Raw genomic sequence first — 18,101 nt, forward strand, 5'->3', positions numbered from 1 at the left:
TCTAAACCTCAACACCCCCAGGTCCTTCTCCTCAGGGCTGCTCTCAATCCATTCTCCACCCAGCCTGTGTTCGTGCTTGGGATTGCCCTAACCCAGATACAGGACCTTGCATGTGGCCCTGTTGAACTTCATCAGGTTCACCCACTTCTAAAGCCTGCTGTGTTGTCCCTACAGTGGATACTGGGGTGGTTGAAAACTCCATGAGGACAAGGGCTTGTGAATGTGAGGCTGCTCCTATCTGTCCATAGAGGGCTTTGTCTACTCAGTCATCTCAGTTAGGTGGTCTGTAGCAGACCCCCCATTATATTGTCACCTGTCTGTCCCTGCACTTGAAGGCATTTAATCCTGCCCTATAAGCTCTCAGTGGGCTCCTCATCCATCTAATCAATGTCAACCAGGTGTAACAAATTGTCTTTATTGATGTTTCAATAAAAAAGTAAACATTTTTTTTTTTTTCTCCATCTGTTTTATCCTCAATGCATCAAAACATTTGTTTGGAGAAATTAACTTAGAACTGGTATTGCAGCATAAGGATAGTATGTCCAAAATTCTGTTTTTATCTAAAGGTATGAATGCCTGTAAGATGGGAAATGGAAGGTATGTTTCTTCTTGAAGTTGTAAGATGGAAGTTTTCTTTGGTATTCCAGTCAGGTGACAGAACAGCCAGTTAACAGTGGAACATATAAGATCCTTGTTTTTCTGAGGAAGCAGCTGGAGGACAGATGGGATAGTCCAAACTATCAAATAGCTCTGTGAATCAAGACCTGGTTATCTACTTCTGGTGCCCTAAACTTACATATATTGATCTTAAAATGAATCCAATCCAAAAATTCTTTGTTTCTGATAGTTTCAAACACATATTTCAGTGAGCTGTCTTGGAAAGTGCACAGGCAGAAGGGTTAAAATAGGGCTAAAAAGCTCAAGAACATGTTGAAATTTTGCAGTGAATATTTATTGCAAGAGGAGCAAAAAAACATAACATATTGGCTGCTTGGTTGTGGGAACGTGAAGTTATAAGGCTAAACACATTTAATTCATATGAAGAGAGCTTTATTTTAAAGGTTTTAACTGTTTGTGCCTTTTTTATTGTGCAGGTTATCTGGATTTCAGCTGCCATCATCTATTGTGAGCACAGGATCTATCCTCACCCTCTGTTTCACCACAGACTTTGCTGTTAGTGCACAAGGTTTCAAAGCTATCTATGAAGGTAAGAATTATTTTTCTACTTGGTCTTTATTTTACTTGACATATGTTTTTGATGTTGAAATGTGCTTCAGTTTTCATTGTTTGGGGTTTGAATGATCATTGACTATTGCATAAACTTTTTTTCTGGCATAATTAAATTTTACTACATCGTAGTCATAGTCTTGATTTTGAAATTGAATTCAATCAAACTAATATTTTAATTTCTGCAGTGATTTTTAATCAAATTGATTGGGTTTCTAAAGCTGGATTCAGAAATGCTTATGTTTAAATGGGTTTCTTATTATTTCCTAAATTTATTTTGACAACTTCTTTAGGCAATGCCTGACTAAAGGGGTTTAATGATAAAAATGAGATGAGATATGGATCCTAACTCATCCTGAAAAATCAATCGGTAATCTTCTTAGGGGGAAAATGTATGTATATGTACATACAAGGGTTTTTTGTTTGTTTGATTTCAAAAAGCAAAGCAGTTCAAAGCCAGTTCTATGGAAGATGTTACAGTATGGTGATGACTGCACAGTTCTGAGGGGAAAAGTGAGGCCAAGCTTTTAATGTCTTCAAGACTTAAGCCATAAAACCAGACTGAATCAATTTCTGTAATATGATGACTTGTACAAAAGACTTTGAGATATGTAAACTCTGCTTAGAGTTGGATAGTGAAGGTGTTTTGAATATAACTTCAGGATCACGCTCAAACTGAGTGTGAAGACTAGTTTGATGTGTGTTATTAACTTTCTGTGCTTTTTCTGGTTGGTGTGGGTAGCCCAGGAGTATCTTTCTTTTCCTGTTTGCTATTCCCCTTTTCCGTTGTCCTCCATAACCTTGTTAGCTGAATAACAGGACTGCCTCTTTCTTTCTCTTGGTTTTCTTTTTACTTGGTCTATATTTGGGTGAGGGCTGTGAGGAAAGTTTCATTTTAGTATTCTTTAAGTTTTATTTGATAAGCTGAGAAGGTCCTTCAGATATCATAAACACCAGGAACCATCGCTGTTTTCTCAGTAGGAAGTTGTTTTCTACATATGTGTATCTTTCTCTTCTAGCAGTATGATAGCACATTTCATCCTTTTATGCAAGTTGAGCAGTCGTCGCTTTTTTTTTTTTTTGTACGGAAAAAGACATGAAGAATGCTAAAGGACATCTCTTGACTGTCAACTTAGGAACATGCACAGAGCCACAGGCTGTAAGATAATGACACTTCCTGCTGGCCTACATTCTTGTGGGGGTTTTAAAAAAAAAAAAAAAAGGGCAGGAAGAGCTGTAATTAACATTGAAAAATAGTGCCATTCTCCGATTAAACAACACTGCCCCCTTCCATATTTATTTCTGTAAGCCTGGCACTGTGCATGAGCTTTAAATTGACTTTGAAATATGACATTCAGCTCCCCCAAAATGGTGGATAACTCTCCAGTGACAGTGTCACAGAGTATGGACTGGCAGTGGTTTGAGAAGGCTTTGCAGTAGTCAGGGGTTAGGTGTTTATTTTATGAGGACTCAGAATGAGTTCTGTATCAAACATGACTGCTGTAAGGGACAATAGGCTTATTGAAAGCTCATAGATCAAGAATACCTGTAACTGTCCCTGCCTCTTTTTTTTTTTTTTTTTTGAGTGACCCCTTTTGGCTCCTGTTCCATATATAGCAGGTATCAGATCAGCCCCTTTGGGACATGGGAATACAGCCAGATATTACTAGTCACTGTAAGTCTTTATAGCCACTCTGCTGGTTATCTATCCCTGAGCTAGTTTGCTTTTAGTAAAAGTATCTAGTTATCCCTGCTTTTAGCTAGCTTTTTCATTCTTCTGTGGAGTAAGTGGATTACTGTTCAGTTGAAAGCATTAGTATGTGTATGTTAAATTGTTACTGATTGCTGCCACTTAAGACTTTGGAGCACTATGTGGCTGTAGTATAATTTGAGAAATGCAGTTTTAAACTGGGAGGGAGTGGTTCTGTAACCAATTTTTGTATGGAATATGGAGAAGTCTACAGTACTCAAAAACAGTTATTGGAACAGGGAAAAATGAAGGAAGTAATTTGCATAAACTTCCTATATTCTGTGAGTCTGCAAAGCTGGTGTTTTTTAACTCTTGTGACAGGCCACTCTTCTGGATAAGAAAATTTAATCTCATTAGGGGTGCTACCTTATGCAATCAAAAAAATATAATAGTAAGCATCTTCAAAGCTAGCTCTGCTATTGCAAGTCAATATTTTAAATGTGATCATGTTGGGTGGTTTGGCAGAAATGACTCTTGTCTATTAGAAGACTTAGACTGGGCTAAATTCTCTGCAGTGCTGAGTTTATGCTTTGCAGAGCAGACGGGATGTTGTTGGGAGGCCTCACCCTTAATGCCTGCAGGGAGCTCTTCTGCACTTGCTCCCTGGTGACTGGGGCTAGGGCACTGAACCAGGAAAGAAGAGATACGAACCACCCCAGCACCTACTCAGCAGGCTCCAAGGATACAGCTCACAATGATCTGCTGCTGGGAGGGAGCATTGTGTGCCATTGCCTGTGCTGAGATTCTGATCTGTGGGTTCTAGTGAGTATGTTCCTGATTCATGAACTCCCTTCCTGTGCAGCAATGAAATGTGCGTCTTTTGTATTTTTACAATGCATAAGTGGATTAACAATGAAGCCAATGAAACCACATACTAGCATTCCAAGTACTTCAAGGTGATTTGAACCTATCCAGATTTGCTTTCTGTCATATACTATGTGAACATACATATTTAACTAAATCTGATTTAGTTGCGGTAGACCAGCAAGAGCCATATACTAGTGTTTACAAGACACTGATGTAGCCAGGCAGTTGCCTAGTTCTTGAGCTAAAATGTAGGTTCATTTATTGTATCATTGTTTCACCAGCCTTGTACGTGTGTTTATGAGAGAATCTAGTATTTTTAACTTTAACACTGGTAATGCTTCAGTCTTCTCAGTGATCATAGATCCTGAGTTGGAAGGGATCCACAAGGATCACATCAGCACTCCAAACTTCCAGTACAGATGGAAGCTTTATTTACTCTTATTTTCTGGAATGTTTTGTTGATGGGATATACATATAACTGTATAACTATACATATAAAAATATCTATAAATTTCAGAAGTAAACTTATTTAACCTGGTAAATGATTTGTTGACCACTGTTGTCACTGTTCGGTAATAATTAAATCCAAGACTGAAAGTTTGGAATTTGGGAGTTGAAGGATGAATGCTGTTTCTGTAATGTGTTTTTTTTTTTTATTGACAGTGCCTTACATGATATAGAACATTAGGTTTAGTCCTTGGTGGAGAAGGGAGAGAACAATAATATACTTGTAACTTGTACAATTTTATTTCCTGTTAAAATCAATTTAATGGATTTTCTTGAATGGGATTAACAAACTATTCTTAAAAGGTGCTTTGAGGGCTATAAACAGAAGAAAAAATCAGCGTTGCTGTTGTAGTAGCTTTCTTTGGAAAGGTCTAAAGTATTTGTCCCATACAAAACACTTGCATATGGTTGGAAATATGAAAAACAAAACAAAAATCTCAGATGATGACAGTATCTGAAGTGTTTCACATGTGTTTACTTCATTAATTCATGGTAGAGTTGTTATATAATATTTCTTCTACTAACTAGTGTTTTCAGCCATGCATTTGCTCAGGGAATCCACTTGTCAATTGCAGCAATTCTGTAAGAGTAGAAAAACTTAACTCTTGGTACACTGTTAGTCATCACTATAAAATGAAATGTGGTTTTTAGTTTTTGCTACACTGACTTCTGCCACTAAACACTAAACTGCCCTTGAAAGTTAGCAATCCTCGTCTCATTTTAAGCTATCTTAATTTGTTGTTGTTGCTGTTCTTGTCCTTAAACACATTTTGTCATGTAGAGTGGTGGACAGTGCTCAAGTCTGGTACATCTAGCTTGTTGTTTAATGTGTGCAAGTACCTCCTTTGACTTCTGTTCTACAGCAGCAGGTTTTCTTTGCCAAAGGAAGAGCTCTTGCACATCCCTCTATCCTACCTGCCCTCAGGGTATACTGCCTTTTTTCTTTTGGTCTTTGAATTCTCAAAGCTTTCTGCTCACACCCAGCATTAACGTTTATACTGGCAGTTACTTCATCCTGCTTGTGCATCTTCCCTGAAGCTTTTTAAAATCCATTTCAGCATCAATGGTAAAAGTAGTGGTAAATCAGTGTAAATCCTTTGAAGAAATTTGTTTTCCTCTTGTTTATTCTTTTCTCCCTGAATATCTGTCACTTTGTGCGTTTTTTTTTTTTTTTTGTTTTCTATTATGGTTCAATATTTCAACCTATTAAAAAAAAGATTTGAAACACTTCCCCAACCAACTTGGAGACAATAACATCTTGTGTTGACTCCATGATCTTACTAAGATAATTTTCCTGAGACTCTGTTTTTTGCCATTAATATGAACCCAGTCAAGATAATAGGCCTTGGCACTGAAGCTAACATTGCTTGTTCACTCAGCTTCTCCAGTAGATGTCTTGGTTTGTTTGCTTTTATTCAAAGTGCTCAAATGACTTTTCAGTGCTTTTCAAAGAGTAAAACTCGTTTTCACTGGGTCATTACAAGACAGAGCTTCCTATTTATTCTTCATGTGTCTGACTGTAATAGTCAATAGTTAGAGTTCTTGAAGCACTGTCCTACAATAGTAAGAGCTACTACTCCCTGGGAATAAGTGCGTTCAAAACTTGTTCAGTAATCTGCCTCAGTAATCTGAGGCAAATATTTCATGTTGAGCAGTAGAAAGTTAAACTGGCAAGAAAATGCAAACTTTTATGTGATTTCTATGCATAACTATCCCTTACTATTCATCTGTGAGTGTAACTAGCAATGGTTTAAGAGCCAAGCAACTACTAATCTTTATGGTATAGTCACTAAGTACTCTATCTATTAACTAATACCTTATTTTGGTTGTTCTAATGCTCTGAGACTTGGAATATTATTCCTGAACATCACTAGATTGGCCTACCCAGCTCTGAAGAGGGCCAAAAAAAAAAGAATATGTAATGATGACATTGAGACTAAGCAGTTCATTCTGTATTGTTTAATTTATTATGTATTTTTCTCACAAGAATTCCTTTGTTTGCTCTCAAATCTATAACTGTTCTCTACCCTACAGTGATAATCAGAGAAAGGTACAATTTCAATTTAAATCTGTTTAATCCTTTTAAAGGGTAAAGGCACAAACTATTTTTTCCTTCTTTAATGGCATTTCTTGGGCAGGGAAAACAAAACTCTTTAATATTATAGTAAAATAATTTTGCAGCTACACATCTTAGGTTATAGTCTCATCATCGAGTGTATTTGGCCATAACATCTATTGATAGACTGATGTATTTGCTCTTCTATTTTTAGTTAAATTTGTGTTGTTCACTATTTTGGTAGTTTTCTTTTCAAATTAAGCTATTTGTAAAAGTATTGAGCTGTTTGTGTGTTTACACATGGACAAGTAAACAAAAAGTTAGGAAAAAATGAAATAATCAAATGGGATCCTTTGAGGCTGAAATGTACAGTTCCATCTTGTTGGGGCAGAAGTAATTGTTTTGTATGAATGAAGTTGGGATTTCCTTTGTCAGCTGAATTTACTAATAGTTACTGCAGTCCTTATACTGAAGAAAAAGTTTTTTCCACTTGCTAGCAAACATCCTTAAAAACAACATGGTTTTGAAAGGATGCAGTCTGCATGACTGTTAATGATGTAATGCAGGAAGGAATTGTAATGCAATTAAAAACAAAGTTGGCATTCCTTGGGTGTAAATCATGATAATGTTAGCAGCAAAATTTCAGAGCAGGAGAGGTCCTGTGGGACCTCTGATAGCTAATTTTACCCTGAGCTGGTGAAAGGGGATGGGGAGCAGGATGTGGCCTTCACTATCCACGAGGAAATGGTTGGTGACCTGGTACGGCACTTGGATGTGCACAAGTCGATGGGGCCGGATGGGATCCACCCGAGGGTACTGAAAGAACTGGCAGAGGAGCTGGCCAAGCCACTGTCCATCATTTATCAACAGTCCTGGCGATCGGGGGAGGTCCCAGTTGACTGTCAGCTAGAAAACGTGACGCTCATCTACAAGAAGGGCCGGAGGGCAGATCCGGGGAACTACAGGCCTGTCAGTTTGACCTCAGTGCCAGGGAAGCTCATGGAGCAGATCCTCTTGAGAGTCATCATGCGGCACTTGCAGGGCAAGCAGGTGATCAGGCCCAGTCAGCATGGCTTTATGAAAGGCAGGTCCTGCTTGACAAACCTGATCTCCTTCTATGACAAAGTGACGCGCTGGGTGGACGAGGGAATGTCTGTGGATGTGGTCTACCTTGACTTCAGCAAGGCTTTTGACACCGTTTCCCACAGCATTCTCCTCAAGAAACTGTCTGCTGGTGGCTTGGACTGGTGTACGCTTCATTGGGTTAGAAACTGGCTGGATAGCTGGGCCCAAAGAGTCGTGGTAAATGGAGTCAAATCCAGTTGGAGGCAGGTCACTAGTGGCGTTCCCCAGGGCTCAGTACTGGGGCTGGTCCTCTTTAATATCTTCATTGATGATCTGGATGAGGGCATTGAGTGCACCCTCAGTAAGTTTGCAGATGACACCAGGTTAGGTGCGTGTGTCAATCTGCTCGAGGGTAGAGGAAGGCTCTGCAGGAGGATCTGGATAGGCTGGGCTGATGGGCTGAGGTCAACTGCATGAAGTTCAACAAGGTCAAGTTCCGGGGTCTGCACCTGGGGTGCAATAACCCCAAGCAGAGCTACAGGCTGGTGGGAGATGAGTGGTTGGAGAGCTGCCAGGCAGAGAAGGACCTGGGAGTGATGGTGGATAGTCGGCTGAATATGAGCCAGCAGTGTGCTCAGGTGGCCAAGAAGGCCAACAGCATCCTGGCTTGTATGAGAAACAGTGTGACCAGCAGGTCTAGGGAAGTGATCGTCCCCCTGTACTCAGCTCTGGTGAAGCCACACCTCGAGTACTGTGTTCAGTTTTGGGCCCCTCACTACAAGAAGGACATGGAGGTGCTCGAGAGAGTCCAGAGAAGGGAAACAAAGCTGATGAGGGGTATGGAGAACAAGTCTTACAAGGAGCGGCTGAGGGAGCTGGGCTTGTTCAGCCTGGAGAAGAGGAGGCTCAGGGGCGACTTTATCGTACTCTGCAGGTACCTTACACGAGGCTGTAGCGAGGTGGGGGTTGGTCTATTCTCCCATGTGCCTGGCAACGGGACGAGGGGGAATGGGCTAAAGTTGTGCCAGGGGAGTTTTAGGTTGGATGTTAGGAAGAACTTCTTTACTGAAAGGGTTGTTAGACATTGGAACAGGCTGCCCAGGGAAGTGGTGGAGTCACCATCCCTGGAAGTCTTTAAAAGACGTTTAGATGTAGAGCTTAGGGATATGGTTTAGTGTAGGATTGGTTAGTGTTAGGTCAGAGGTTGGACTCGATGATATTGAGGTCTCTTCCAACCTAGACAATTCTGTGATTCTGTAATCTAGGTCATCAATAATTTAGGTTTCAGAAGGGTTCACTTCAGCCCTACCAGCTTAGAGAACCAGTATTGAGAGAACTTAAGAGTATGAAGGTGATTCTATGAGCAGAGACAGGTGAAATAGTCAGCTTGTTCTCTGAAGTGTATGAATAGATCTGAAGTGCATATGAATAGATTTAAAAAGTGCTTGAAACAAATGTATGGGGAAATGAAGTTGGTCTGTAGAGGCAGGTACTCTTATATGCTTTTTCCAGTCTCTCATATGTCAATATATTGTATAGAGGAGAAATGATAACTATATTTAAAACAGTTGTACTCCACATCTTCTTTAGTTATGAAAAATTAAGATGGGTAACTTCATCTGTTCAAAAGGAAGTGCAGATTCCTTTCTCCAGTAAAAGCGACTTAGTTTCTTTGCAGCAATATTTGAAGGACCATGAGTCAGAGATGTGCAGTTTTACCTCCTAGACTGCTTAAGACAGAAAATTCTGAATTGGAAGTTCTAGGATTTTTTTCCCTAAAAAAAAAAAAGACACTGTAATGAAACTTGATTGAATAAATCCTACTTGAATTGGCGGAAAATAAAATCAGATTCTATTGGATCAATGAATCAATCAATCTATCAACCAATGAATTATGTATCTAAAGGAAGGGATAATTATGTAAGAGCCTTGCCTATTGCCTTATTCCAGCATTGAGCTATGTGGGCTGTATTCTGCTTTCCAGCTCTTGAGTAGCTCAATCTCTGATGTAAAGACAGCCTTTGTGTTGCTATGAGCCTTTGAAAGGGGGATTACATGATTTAAGATACGTTTTTGGAACTGTCTTTTCAATGGACTCTGATTCTGGAAGTGAGGGGTTATTTAGTGCCTTCTAGTGATTTACTGATCCTTATCAGAACTGGTGTGTTCATTGTCCTTGGTGTATGAGCTGGTAACAAACCTGTGTCGGTGGCTCATACCTTGTAATCACTTAGTGGGATTGTAAGCTTCCCTCCACAAAACTGTTGTGCTCCTATTCGAGATAATATATATATATTATTTTGGGGGAAAAAGGGCTTCCTAGAGCAACAGTTTGCTGAGAAACAAGTTCAAAACACACGCAGTTCTGGAATAGTCAGTTTATTTTTTTTAATTCTTCCATGTAAGAAATGTATGGAACACATCTTTTCTCAAAGTACTTTTCTAAAACAAGTTGTGCAATGTGACTCAACATAGCTGGCATTTATGCTTGTTCTATTTTACATCCAACTGGGATTTGGGGGAATATTTTTTCATGTTCATAGCTTTATATTTTTGCTGGAGATAAGATTTCAGTTAAGCAGCCTATGCCTCCTTCCTTCCCTGACTCAAAATTTATTGTAAACAGTGACTGCTGCCAAATACCAAGATGTCAATATCAAGAAAGGGTATCAAATAAGGAGCCTGTCCTCTGTTGAAGCTTAACTTTGCTTGAAATTTTAGGTCTGGTTGTATTGTCTCTTTGCCAATGTGGAAACTATAAAATATTTATTCTTAGTGTCTTGTGTGGATTGCCAAATTAATCAAAGGAATTCCTTGATGTGTTATCCCCAGTCTGTCTGCAAAGTTAAATCCTACTTCATTGTCTAATTATATTCCACAGAGTTCACTTATCTTCAGAATGCTCACATTAATATGAAGATCCCAGATGAAATGCAACTGACAGCAAGTTTTTGAGTCTGAATAAGTCTGATGCTGTGGTCTACTTGATTTCTGGTCTTGTAAAGAAAGCTGTTTATTTGGCTGGTACTAAGTAGGGAAAGTTGTATTGGGATTTTGTCTCTTAAGACAAAAGTACATTTTCAGCCATACTCATCTGTTCTCTAGTTTGTACCGTAGTCTTCTTAGTAGAGTCTCTTTTTGAGCTTGTTTTCCTTGATTTTTTTTTAAATATGGAAACAATTTCTGCTTTTTAGAATAAAGTCTCTGCCTCCTATTAACATGTACTGTTCATAACTACTTCATACTTATTAGAAATCTCCTTACAATGTCAGAGATGACCTATGGCCTTCAAGTCTTTTCTCACTAAAATAAAGTAGGAAAAAATTCCCAATTTCATCTGGAACCATTGTCTGCATATTTTTATTCCTTCAAGTAGACAAAGTGTGTACACTGCTGCAGGATGGAACTGTTATTTTCAGAATAAAGCCAGTGGGTTAGCAGGCCAGAACATAGATCTTTGGCTTTGTTACCATACTGAAGCCAGCAGCCATTAACCTGATTCATTAGATGTAGCATAATTTGCTATATTAGATGGATAGTTAGCATGTAAGTACAGCCAGATACCTTGCTTTTCATCTCTTCTTGTATAACTTTAAACTATTAATAATTGTACTTTGAATTACTTTGTTATTCATATTCTTCCCATATATTGAGGGCTTAATTTGCATAACCTTTCATGTTTTTCTTCTGTAATTGGGATAATAAGGCACAGATCTAGAACTTTGCATCCAAATATACTCATCAAAACAAGCATGTCTGAATTTTGGCGAAGGCACTGATCTTGTTCAGTAATGAATAAAGTAGCTGGTATGTCACCCACCTATTAATTGTGAAGAAAAGGAGTAGGTTGACTATCACATTTAACGCAGGCACTGCATTTAATTGAAACTTTGGATTTTAACAAAACTCTATCACAAAATCTTCACCTTGTGTATGCTAGAAGTCCAGGTTGTCATACAATATTACTGAACTACTTTGTATATTACTTATCTAATTATCAAGTGTTTATTCACCCAAATCATGTCACTATTTCCATTAGGTATACATAATTGCTATAAATGAGTTGGCAAAACTGTCTTGAGTACTTGTTACTATGCCTTTTGCATTGGCACCCTTTAACACCAACTTAAAACACTCTGAAATCTTTCATCCGGTATATATTGAAAGACTTCCTAATACATTTATTTCGTTGTTCATGCATGGTACACTTCTGAAAGATGTTCTTGCCTTAAGGTTCTTCGAAGCTGGCTTATTGGATTGACCTGGAAAGTGCCATGGGAGGCATGGAAGGCTAGACAATCTTCTTGACTTGTAGATCTCTGCTTTATCTTGTGTTTTTTTGACAAAACAAGGCACATGTGTGCGGTGTCAGTGGATTAGAAACTTAAAATCATAAGAATGTTAAAACAGCAGGTTTGGATGTACTAAATCTTGTTTATGGGGAAGGGGTAGCAGTGTGTGTGGCTTTACAAACCCATGAAGGGTTATTTGGTTTAATTAGTCTCAAACATCTGATCATTAGTCTAGAACAAACTTTAAAGATGAGGATAAACAACAATGCATTTTAAAATGTTATGCCCACTCATACTAGTTTCTACCTCTTTTCCCAGTGTTATGCTCACCCTCCCTGCTCCTCTGATTCCAGTAGTTGATGGAATCAACTTCATCTTCACTGTAGGATATGCTTGAGGCTGTTTATGTTTGTTAACACAGTTTTATACCTCTTCACTGGTGTGCAGTACCATGTCTTACCCATATTTCTATTCTGCCCTTTATGCATATTATGTACTACTTTGTACTATTTGTTACTCCTAAACCAAGTTCTGTCCAGGTCTGCATTTCTTTGAATAAGTTGTTTATAGCCGTGGGGTTTCCAGTGTCAGCTCTGCCTCATCTCAGCATGTGCTCCCCAATGCTGCGTCCTGTATTTCCACTTCTCAGAGCTGCTGCAGTGAAACCAGGTCTGTAATTTCTTTTAACTGTGTTGTGTCAGGTGTAAATATTTCATTTGGAGTGGAATAATTGCTTGCTAGAGCTATCCATACAAAACTACAGTTGTGCCATGGTGGGGGGCGGGGGGGAAGAGGGGAAGTAAAACAAATTAGTCTTAGACACAGTCAATTAAAGAAATTGCTATCACAGCTAAACCAAATGGAAAAAAAAGCTGCAGGCAAATTTGGGGAAGTTCAGACAGTGAGCCTGACCGTAGCAAGTCTCAGTCCTGAATGGCAATATCAGCTTACAGGGCTGTATGGTTATGAAATACTTCATGCATAAATCAGTTTTGTACCCTAAAGTTTCCATTGTAACCATCCAGGAAACTTCAGACTGATAAAATGAAGTCATTGCTGCTCACTGTACTTCCAGGCAGCTGGAGGGGGCTTCACTTGATGAGGTCCCTGACTTCCAGATAGCCGTCTGCAGAGCTATCAGTAAGTACTTTCTGAAGGTGATTAACATGAGATGCCTATCTTAACATGAGATGAATCACCTCAAATCAGAGGTGCCTGTCTGCTTGTGATGACTTTACAATGAAAGACTAACTTAGTTGTCTTCAAGTTGAGCATTTTAATCTAAGGTTTAGATCATGCATCTTGCTTGACAGAAAGTCGGCATTTAAACTGAAAGAAATTTTAGGAGAAAAACATGCATCATCTCTATGGAAATCACTCTTGTTTCCAACATGATTTAACCGAGAATGTTATCTTCTTAGATAGTCTTTAATTATTGTACAGTATTGTGTTATGTGATTCTTTAGGAATCTTATTTCTTGCTTTATGTGGCAAGAAGTCCTGAGACTTTCTAAAACAAAGTGGGGCAGCCTCCCCCTCCCATTTCTGTTTTGATATGAAAATCTGTTTTTGGAAGCAGGAGCTCATGAGAAAACTGAGCTTTATGCTGCGAAATGTGAGAAACTTTGCTTATTCCTTAAAAGATGCAGCCAACTTAATGTGCCCTGGATGTGCAGCTCCCTAGGCACCACAGAGAAATTTGGCCAAGTGTCCTCCAGAACTTTATCAGATGGCTGTGGACACCAACAGGGAGGCAGTTAAATTGGGCCCCATGTCCTTGTAAGTGGAGTAGGCATCTAAACTGACCAGGAATGAGGGGTGTTTGTTCTCACTTCTTTTTATTCTGATACAGTGCAGCTGTAACAGAACCTATTTTTTTTTTTCAGTAGCGGCTTCCTTAATTTTTAAAATTGTACCCTGCAGATTTTATTTTAAAATATCATTTGCAATAAAGCACTGAGGAGCTGCATTTTGGGAGAAAGGATAAGGCTGTGGGTGATTGGACAGCTGTTGTGTGTAGGATACTGAAGTTCTCTTCAACGCTGTCACTTCAGCTCTGCTGTAGGAGTTTAGCAAATGGCAACATTAGTGCACTAAAACAAAGTGGAACAGATTTCAGTCCTACATGTGATCAGGCTTCACCTTGGCAAAGAAACAGTTTTTCCAGCATTATGTTTTTATTTTTTATTTTTAGTCCTTCAATTTTTCACCATTGCCCAAATCCTATCCATGTGCCATCCTTTCCTGACTTATATGATGAAATTTGCATGCAAAGTGGCTTAAAAATCAAAATAAGCCTGTAGATGAAAGGAGGAAAAAAAAAATAAATATATATATATATATAAGAACTCAGGCATGGATTGAGTTATGTGTATGAGTAGATTGTTCAATGTGGTTACTTGGACCCTCTACTTGAATGCTATAACTGCGAGTTTTAAAAATTATACTTTGTTATGCTCATTGCATGCTTGTTGGTAGCAGGCTTTTTCATGTTTGAGATGTAGCTTTTAAAATAAAATGAATGAAACAAAAGACACAATATTTCTCTGCTGTCATGCATGTTGCAAAACTAAATGTCATAATCACCTTTTAAAGAATGCTTTTTGCAGTGCTTAGATCATGATCCACCTCTTCAAAGTCATCTCATCATTTTAGCTGCCCCTAATTTCCTGGTTATTTTAAAGAATCAGCTTTTATGTTAGTTATAAACCGACTCTTTCCCTTTAAAGATAAGGACTATACTAAAGACAATTTGCCATTTGTTTTGGAATCTGAGTATTACTGTCTGTGAGAGATGAGGGAGTGTAAGTGGGAAGAGAAAATACACTACTTGTGGGTTTAGTAATTCAAGCTTTTGTTCATGGGACTTAACAATCAATTTAGAAATCATATATATATACCCAGGTTTTTCTCTTTGTTCCTGAAATTCTGCTAACAGTCCCAAATACCAAAGAAGTTTACTGGGTTTGGCTTTGGAAGCAATTGAACAGAATCTGTTTCCAAAAAGCTGACAGGCCTTTGAACCTCAGATGTTGTACTGTTCACTCAGAAAAGCAAAAGTGGGGGAGGCTTCAAAAACACAAGACAAAAACCAAACCCTAAAACCCACACAGTTATTTACTGAAGTGCAGGGAGTTAATACATGATGTACTTTAGCCAAAAACTAATAAAATGTGAGAAATTATGTTGGGTTAGGTATTGCTGCAAACTTTTTGTGTGGGTTTTTTGTTTTGCTAGCCATTTGCTGCTGGACAAAGGCAGAAACTTTTTTTCTGTCCCACTGTTACCATTCTTGAGTGCAGTTATGTCTGAATTTGTGTGTTTCCTCTGCACTATGATGTCAAACTAAGTGATCTAACTGATTAAGGAAATGGTTAATGATGTAGTAGGCATCATGCTAATAATGTATTATTAGTTACAGTTTTGCTTGAAAGTATTAATGACCATAATGTCTATGTATCAGTTCGCACAGCAGTGGCTAGGCAACCAGTGAACAAAGTTTTGGAAGACTTAAGTTATCCAATAAAGCTGCAGTGTGTTGGTGTAACCGATATGATTTGCAGTCAGTTTAAAGTGTTCTCAGTGGTATTGGTGAACTCAGTATTCCTGTACTGTAAATCTGGTGTTAATCAGGAGATGTAAAATTAGTGCACTTAAAGTATCAAAAAAAATGCAAGTTCAGAGAATTCTGTGATATAACTATTTTCAAAATACAGATCAGCGATTGCTTTAATGGTTTTAAACAGCTGACCTACTGCATTTTACAAATGATTGTTCTCAATGGTGAGCTAAAGCCACCATGTGAGCCAGTAAGTTTTCTAAGTATTCTTTCAGATCAAAGTTGACTCCTAGGTAAATCTTTTAAGAACAAGTGATCTAAGCTCCTCTGAGTGAATTAGCCAAAGTCGTGCATCAGCCCAGACTGATACAGGAAATAAAATATGTTCTTCTTTTGTCATTCAGTGATGGTGAGGATGCTGTTCCAAAATCCATGTCTTATTTACTGTTTTGGTAGTTTGAATTTTTTTTTTTTTTTTTTTTGGTGCCACTATAGCTAAATCTGCATTCTGTGGAAGTATAATGCCAAAAACTTGAAATAACAGAAGGGTAAAAATGATGCCGCGGGTTAAATCAGTAAACTCTATATCATGATGTTTTTAAGTATTAAGAATGAATGGAACTGGATAATGAGGCTAAATTGGTAAAGACATGATATTACAGGCTTATGCAACAGGTTATAGAAAGTGAAGTGATAATACTGTCGGTGGCACTAAGAAGGTGTACAATAAACTGTTAGATACAGTCCACTAGGAATTTTCATTGAGATCCTAGTGGTGGTCTGGAGCCTGAACTTGTAATCACTAAAATGACCTGTTAAAGTTAGGAGGTCAACCTGGATGAGTTCGAGTAACTTAGATAAGGCTGTTGTCAAGGTTACTTCACACAGGCACACAGTATTTGCATGAATATTTATAACTCTTCTAGAACATGTATTGGCGTTTAAAATATATTGCAAATATGTATTGCAAAGCATAATTTGGGTATGTAGTAATGGGAAAATAATTATAGCATATTTGATACTGTGGGAAATGAAAAGATATACTTACAAAACTGTGTTACGCAAACTTGTGGCACATTAATATCAAACTAATCACATCAAAAAAGGTCAGCAATCACTGCATGAACTAATGCAAGTGAAGAAATTAGAAAGAAAGGAAGAAGAAAGAGTACAACACATGTGAAAAAACTGTTTAGGTTATTGAAAGGTTTTCACTCATTCAATTTTCACCTTGTCATAGTCTGAAGGAAGGACATATGAAATACGTAAAACTAATGAAGTATAGCAAGAGTAAATTTTTTTAAAGCCTAGGAAATTTCTTCATCAAAGTCTAGACAATTTCTAGGAGGCTGTTTAACTGATATCTCCTCTCTTACATTACTTTGACCCATGTGATAATGTGCATCTGAATGGGCCTGGCTGGATGGGTGAGTTACATAAGACAAGGTTGAAATCCATTGTTCCCATGTTATCCTTCATTTAATACCATCTGTGTTTGGGTTTGTTTGATAGACAACTTGCTCTACCACTGAAGTCCTCTTCCCACTGTCATTGCACTGAGTATAACTCAGTCTAATTTTCATGTGACAGATGACAAATGCTACAAAGTATTAGTTTCAGTGAAGTTGTAACTGTCTATGCTGCAGAATTTTAGGTTAAAAATGTAAAAATGTCTGCAACAGATTGTCTACTCCTTGGATGCACTGAAAGGATGAAATGAGTGTGAATGAAAAATATGAAGAACTGGAGAGAAAAAAACCTCTCAAATTCTGGCTACAGACCTTATGCATCAGCTCTGTGATGTGTGTCCTTTATCTGGGGCCGTAACCTTCTGGTGAAAGAGAATGTCCATAACCAACTCCCTTACCATATTTTCATTTTCCTATACACTTCTTGCAGCATTGCAGATTGCCAAACGTACTTATGTGACTGTAGAAACTGAAGCCCCGTTTTATACTAAGTTAGTGAAACAGGAAGGTTTCTTTCCAAGGTTAACCCCCCAAAAATCTATTGTAACAGTGGACTCTGGTCAAGGCGGAGAAGGAAAATCCTGCGACAGACACAAAAAATACTAACAAAAGACTGTATTTATCCTTGTGCTTCAGGAAAAAAAATGTCACCATGTATAACAGCACCATCTGCTGACTGCTGCCACAGCACTTGCACACTTCTTTCTAAACATGGCATATACATGCATATTAAAAGCATTGCTTGTGGTCTGAATTCTTGTCCTGCTGGAAGTTTTAGTCCCTTTTCCCCTTTTTCTATTGTGGTAATTTGAATATTTGGAGTATTATGAACATTAGTTTGTATTTTTATAGTTTAGTTTGTATTAGCACTCTAAAATATTCCTCAAAAAAGAAAAAAATCTTTAAAAAGAAGCAGGTTATGCCTTTTTAGTGCTTGCTCAAGTAGATAGTACTTTCTAAAATATATGACATAACCAATGAGGAACTGATTTTGATTTAGAATCCCATGGGCCTATCATGCTTTAAGATGTGCTATTTAAGACTTCACTGAAAAAGGGGAAACTGTACCTGACTTGTTTTGTTTTTAAGTATCAAGTCACTTGGAAGGTTTCTGTTTGGTAGTGAATATTTCTTCAGAGTAGCACTGAATCAGTGACCAGATCCTGGATTTGGATCTAGTTTATGGGCCTGCAAGATTAGCCTCTAAGTAGCTTCACTCCATCATTATCTTCTTTCTTAAATTTCTTCTCTTTCCATCTCTTAAATAATTAGTGTGACTCTTAAGGGAATTTTGAAATATTTTAGTAAGTACCACAGGAAGAAAAGAACTTCTTATATGATAGTACTAAATCTAACCTTAGATTCTTAA

The 18,101-nt window shown here is 38.1% G+C and overlaps 1 protein-coding gene across 4 annotated transcripts in view; it reads left to right on the plus strand.

Annotated features, from left to right (window-relative positions):
• The window catches only part of CSMD1 (CUB and Sushi multiple domains 1), a 1,186,669-nt gene that overhangs the window by 364,236 nt on the left and 804,332 nt on the right, over positions 1 to 18,101 (plus strand). For all 4 annotated transcript variants that reach the window (XM_032184761.1, XM_032184762.1, XM_032184764.1 and 1 more), the window contains exon 3: positions 1,095 to 1,207. In XM_032184761.1, coding sequence (XP_032040652.1) covers positions 1,095 to 1,207 — 113 coding nt within the window. The remainder of the gene's footprint in view (positions 1 to 1,094; positions 1,208 to 18,101) is intronic.

Source organism: Aythya fuligula, chromosome 3, assembly GCF_009819795.1.
Source record: "Aythya fuligula isolate bAytFul2 chromosome 3, bAytFul2.pri, whole genome shotgun sequence".
NCBI lineage: Eukaryota > Metazoa > Chordata > Aves > Anseriformes > Anatidae > Aythya > Aythya fuligula.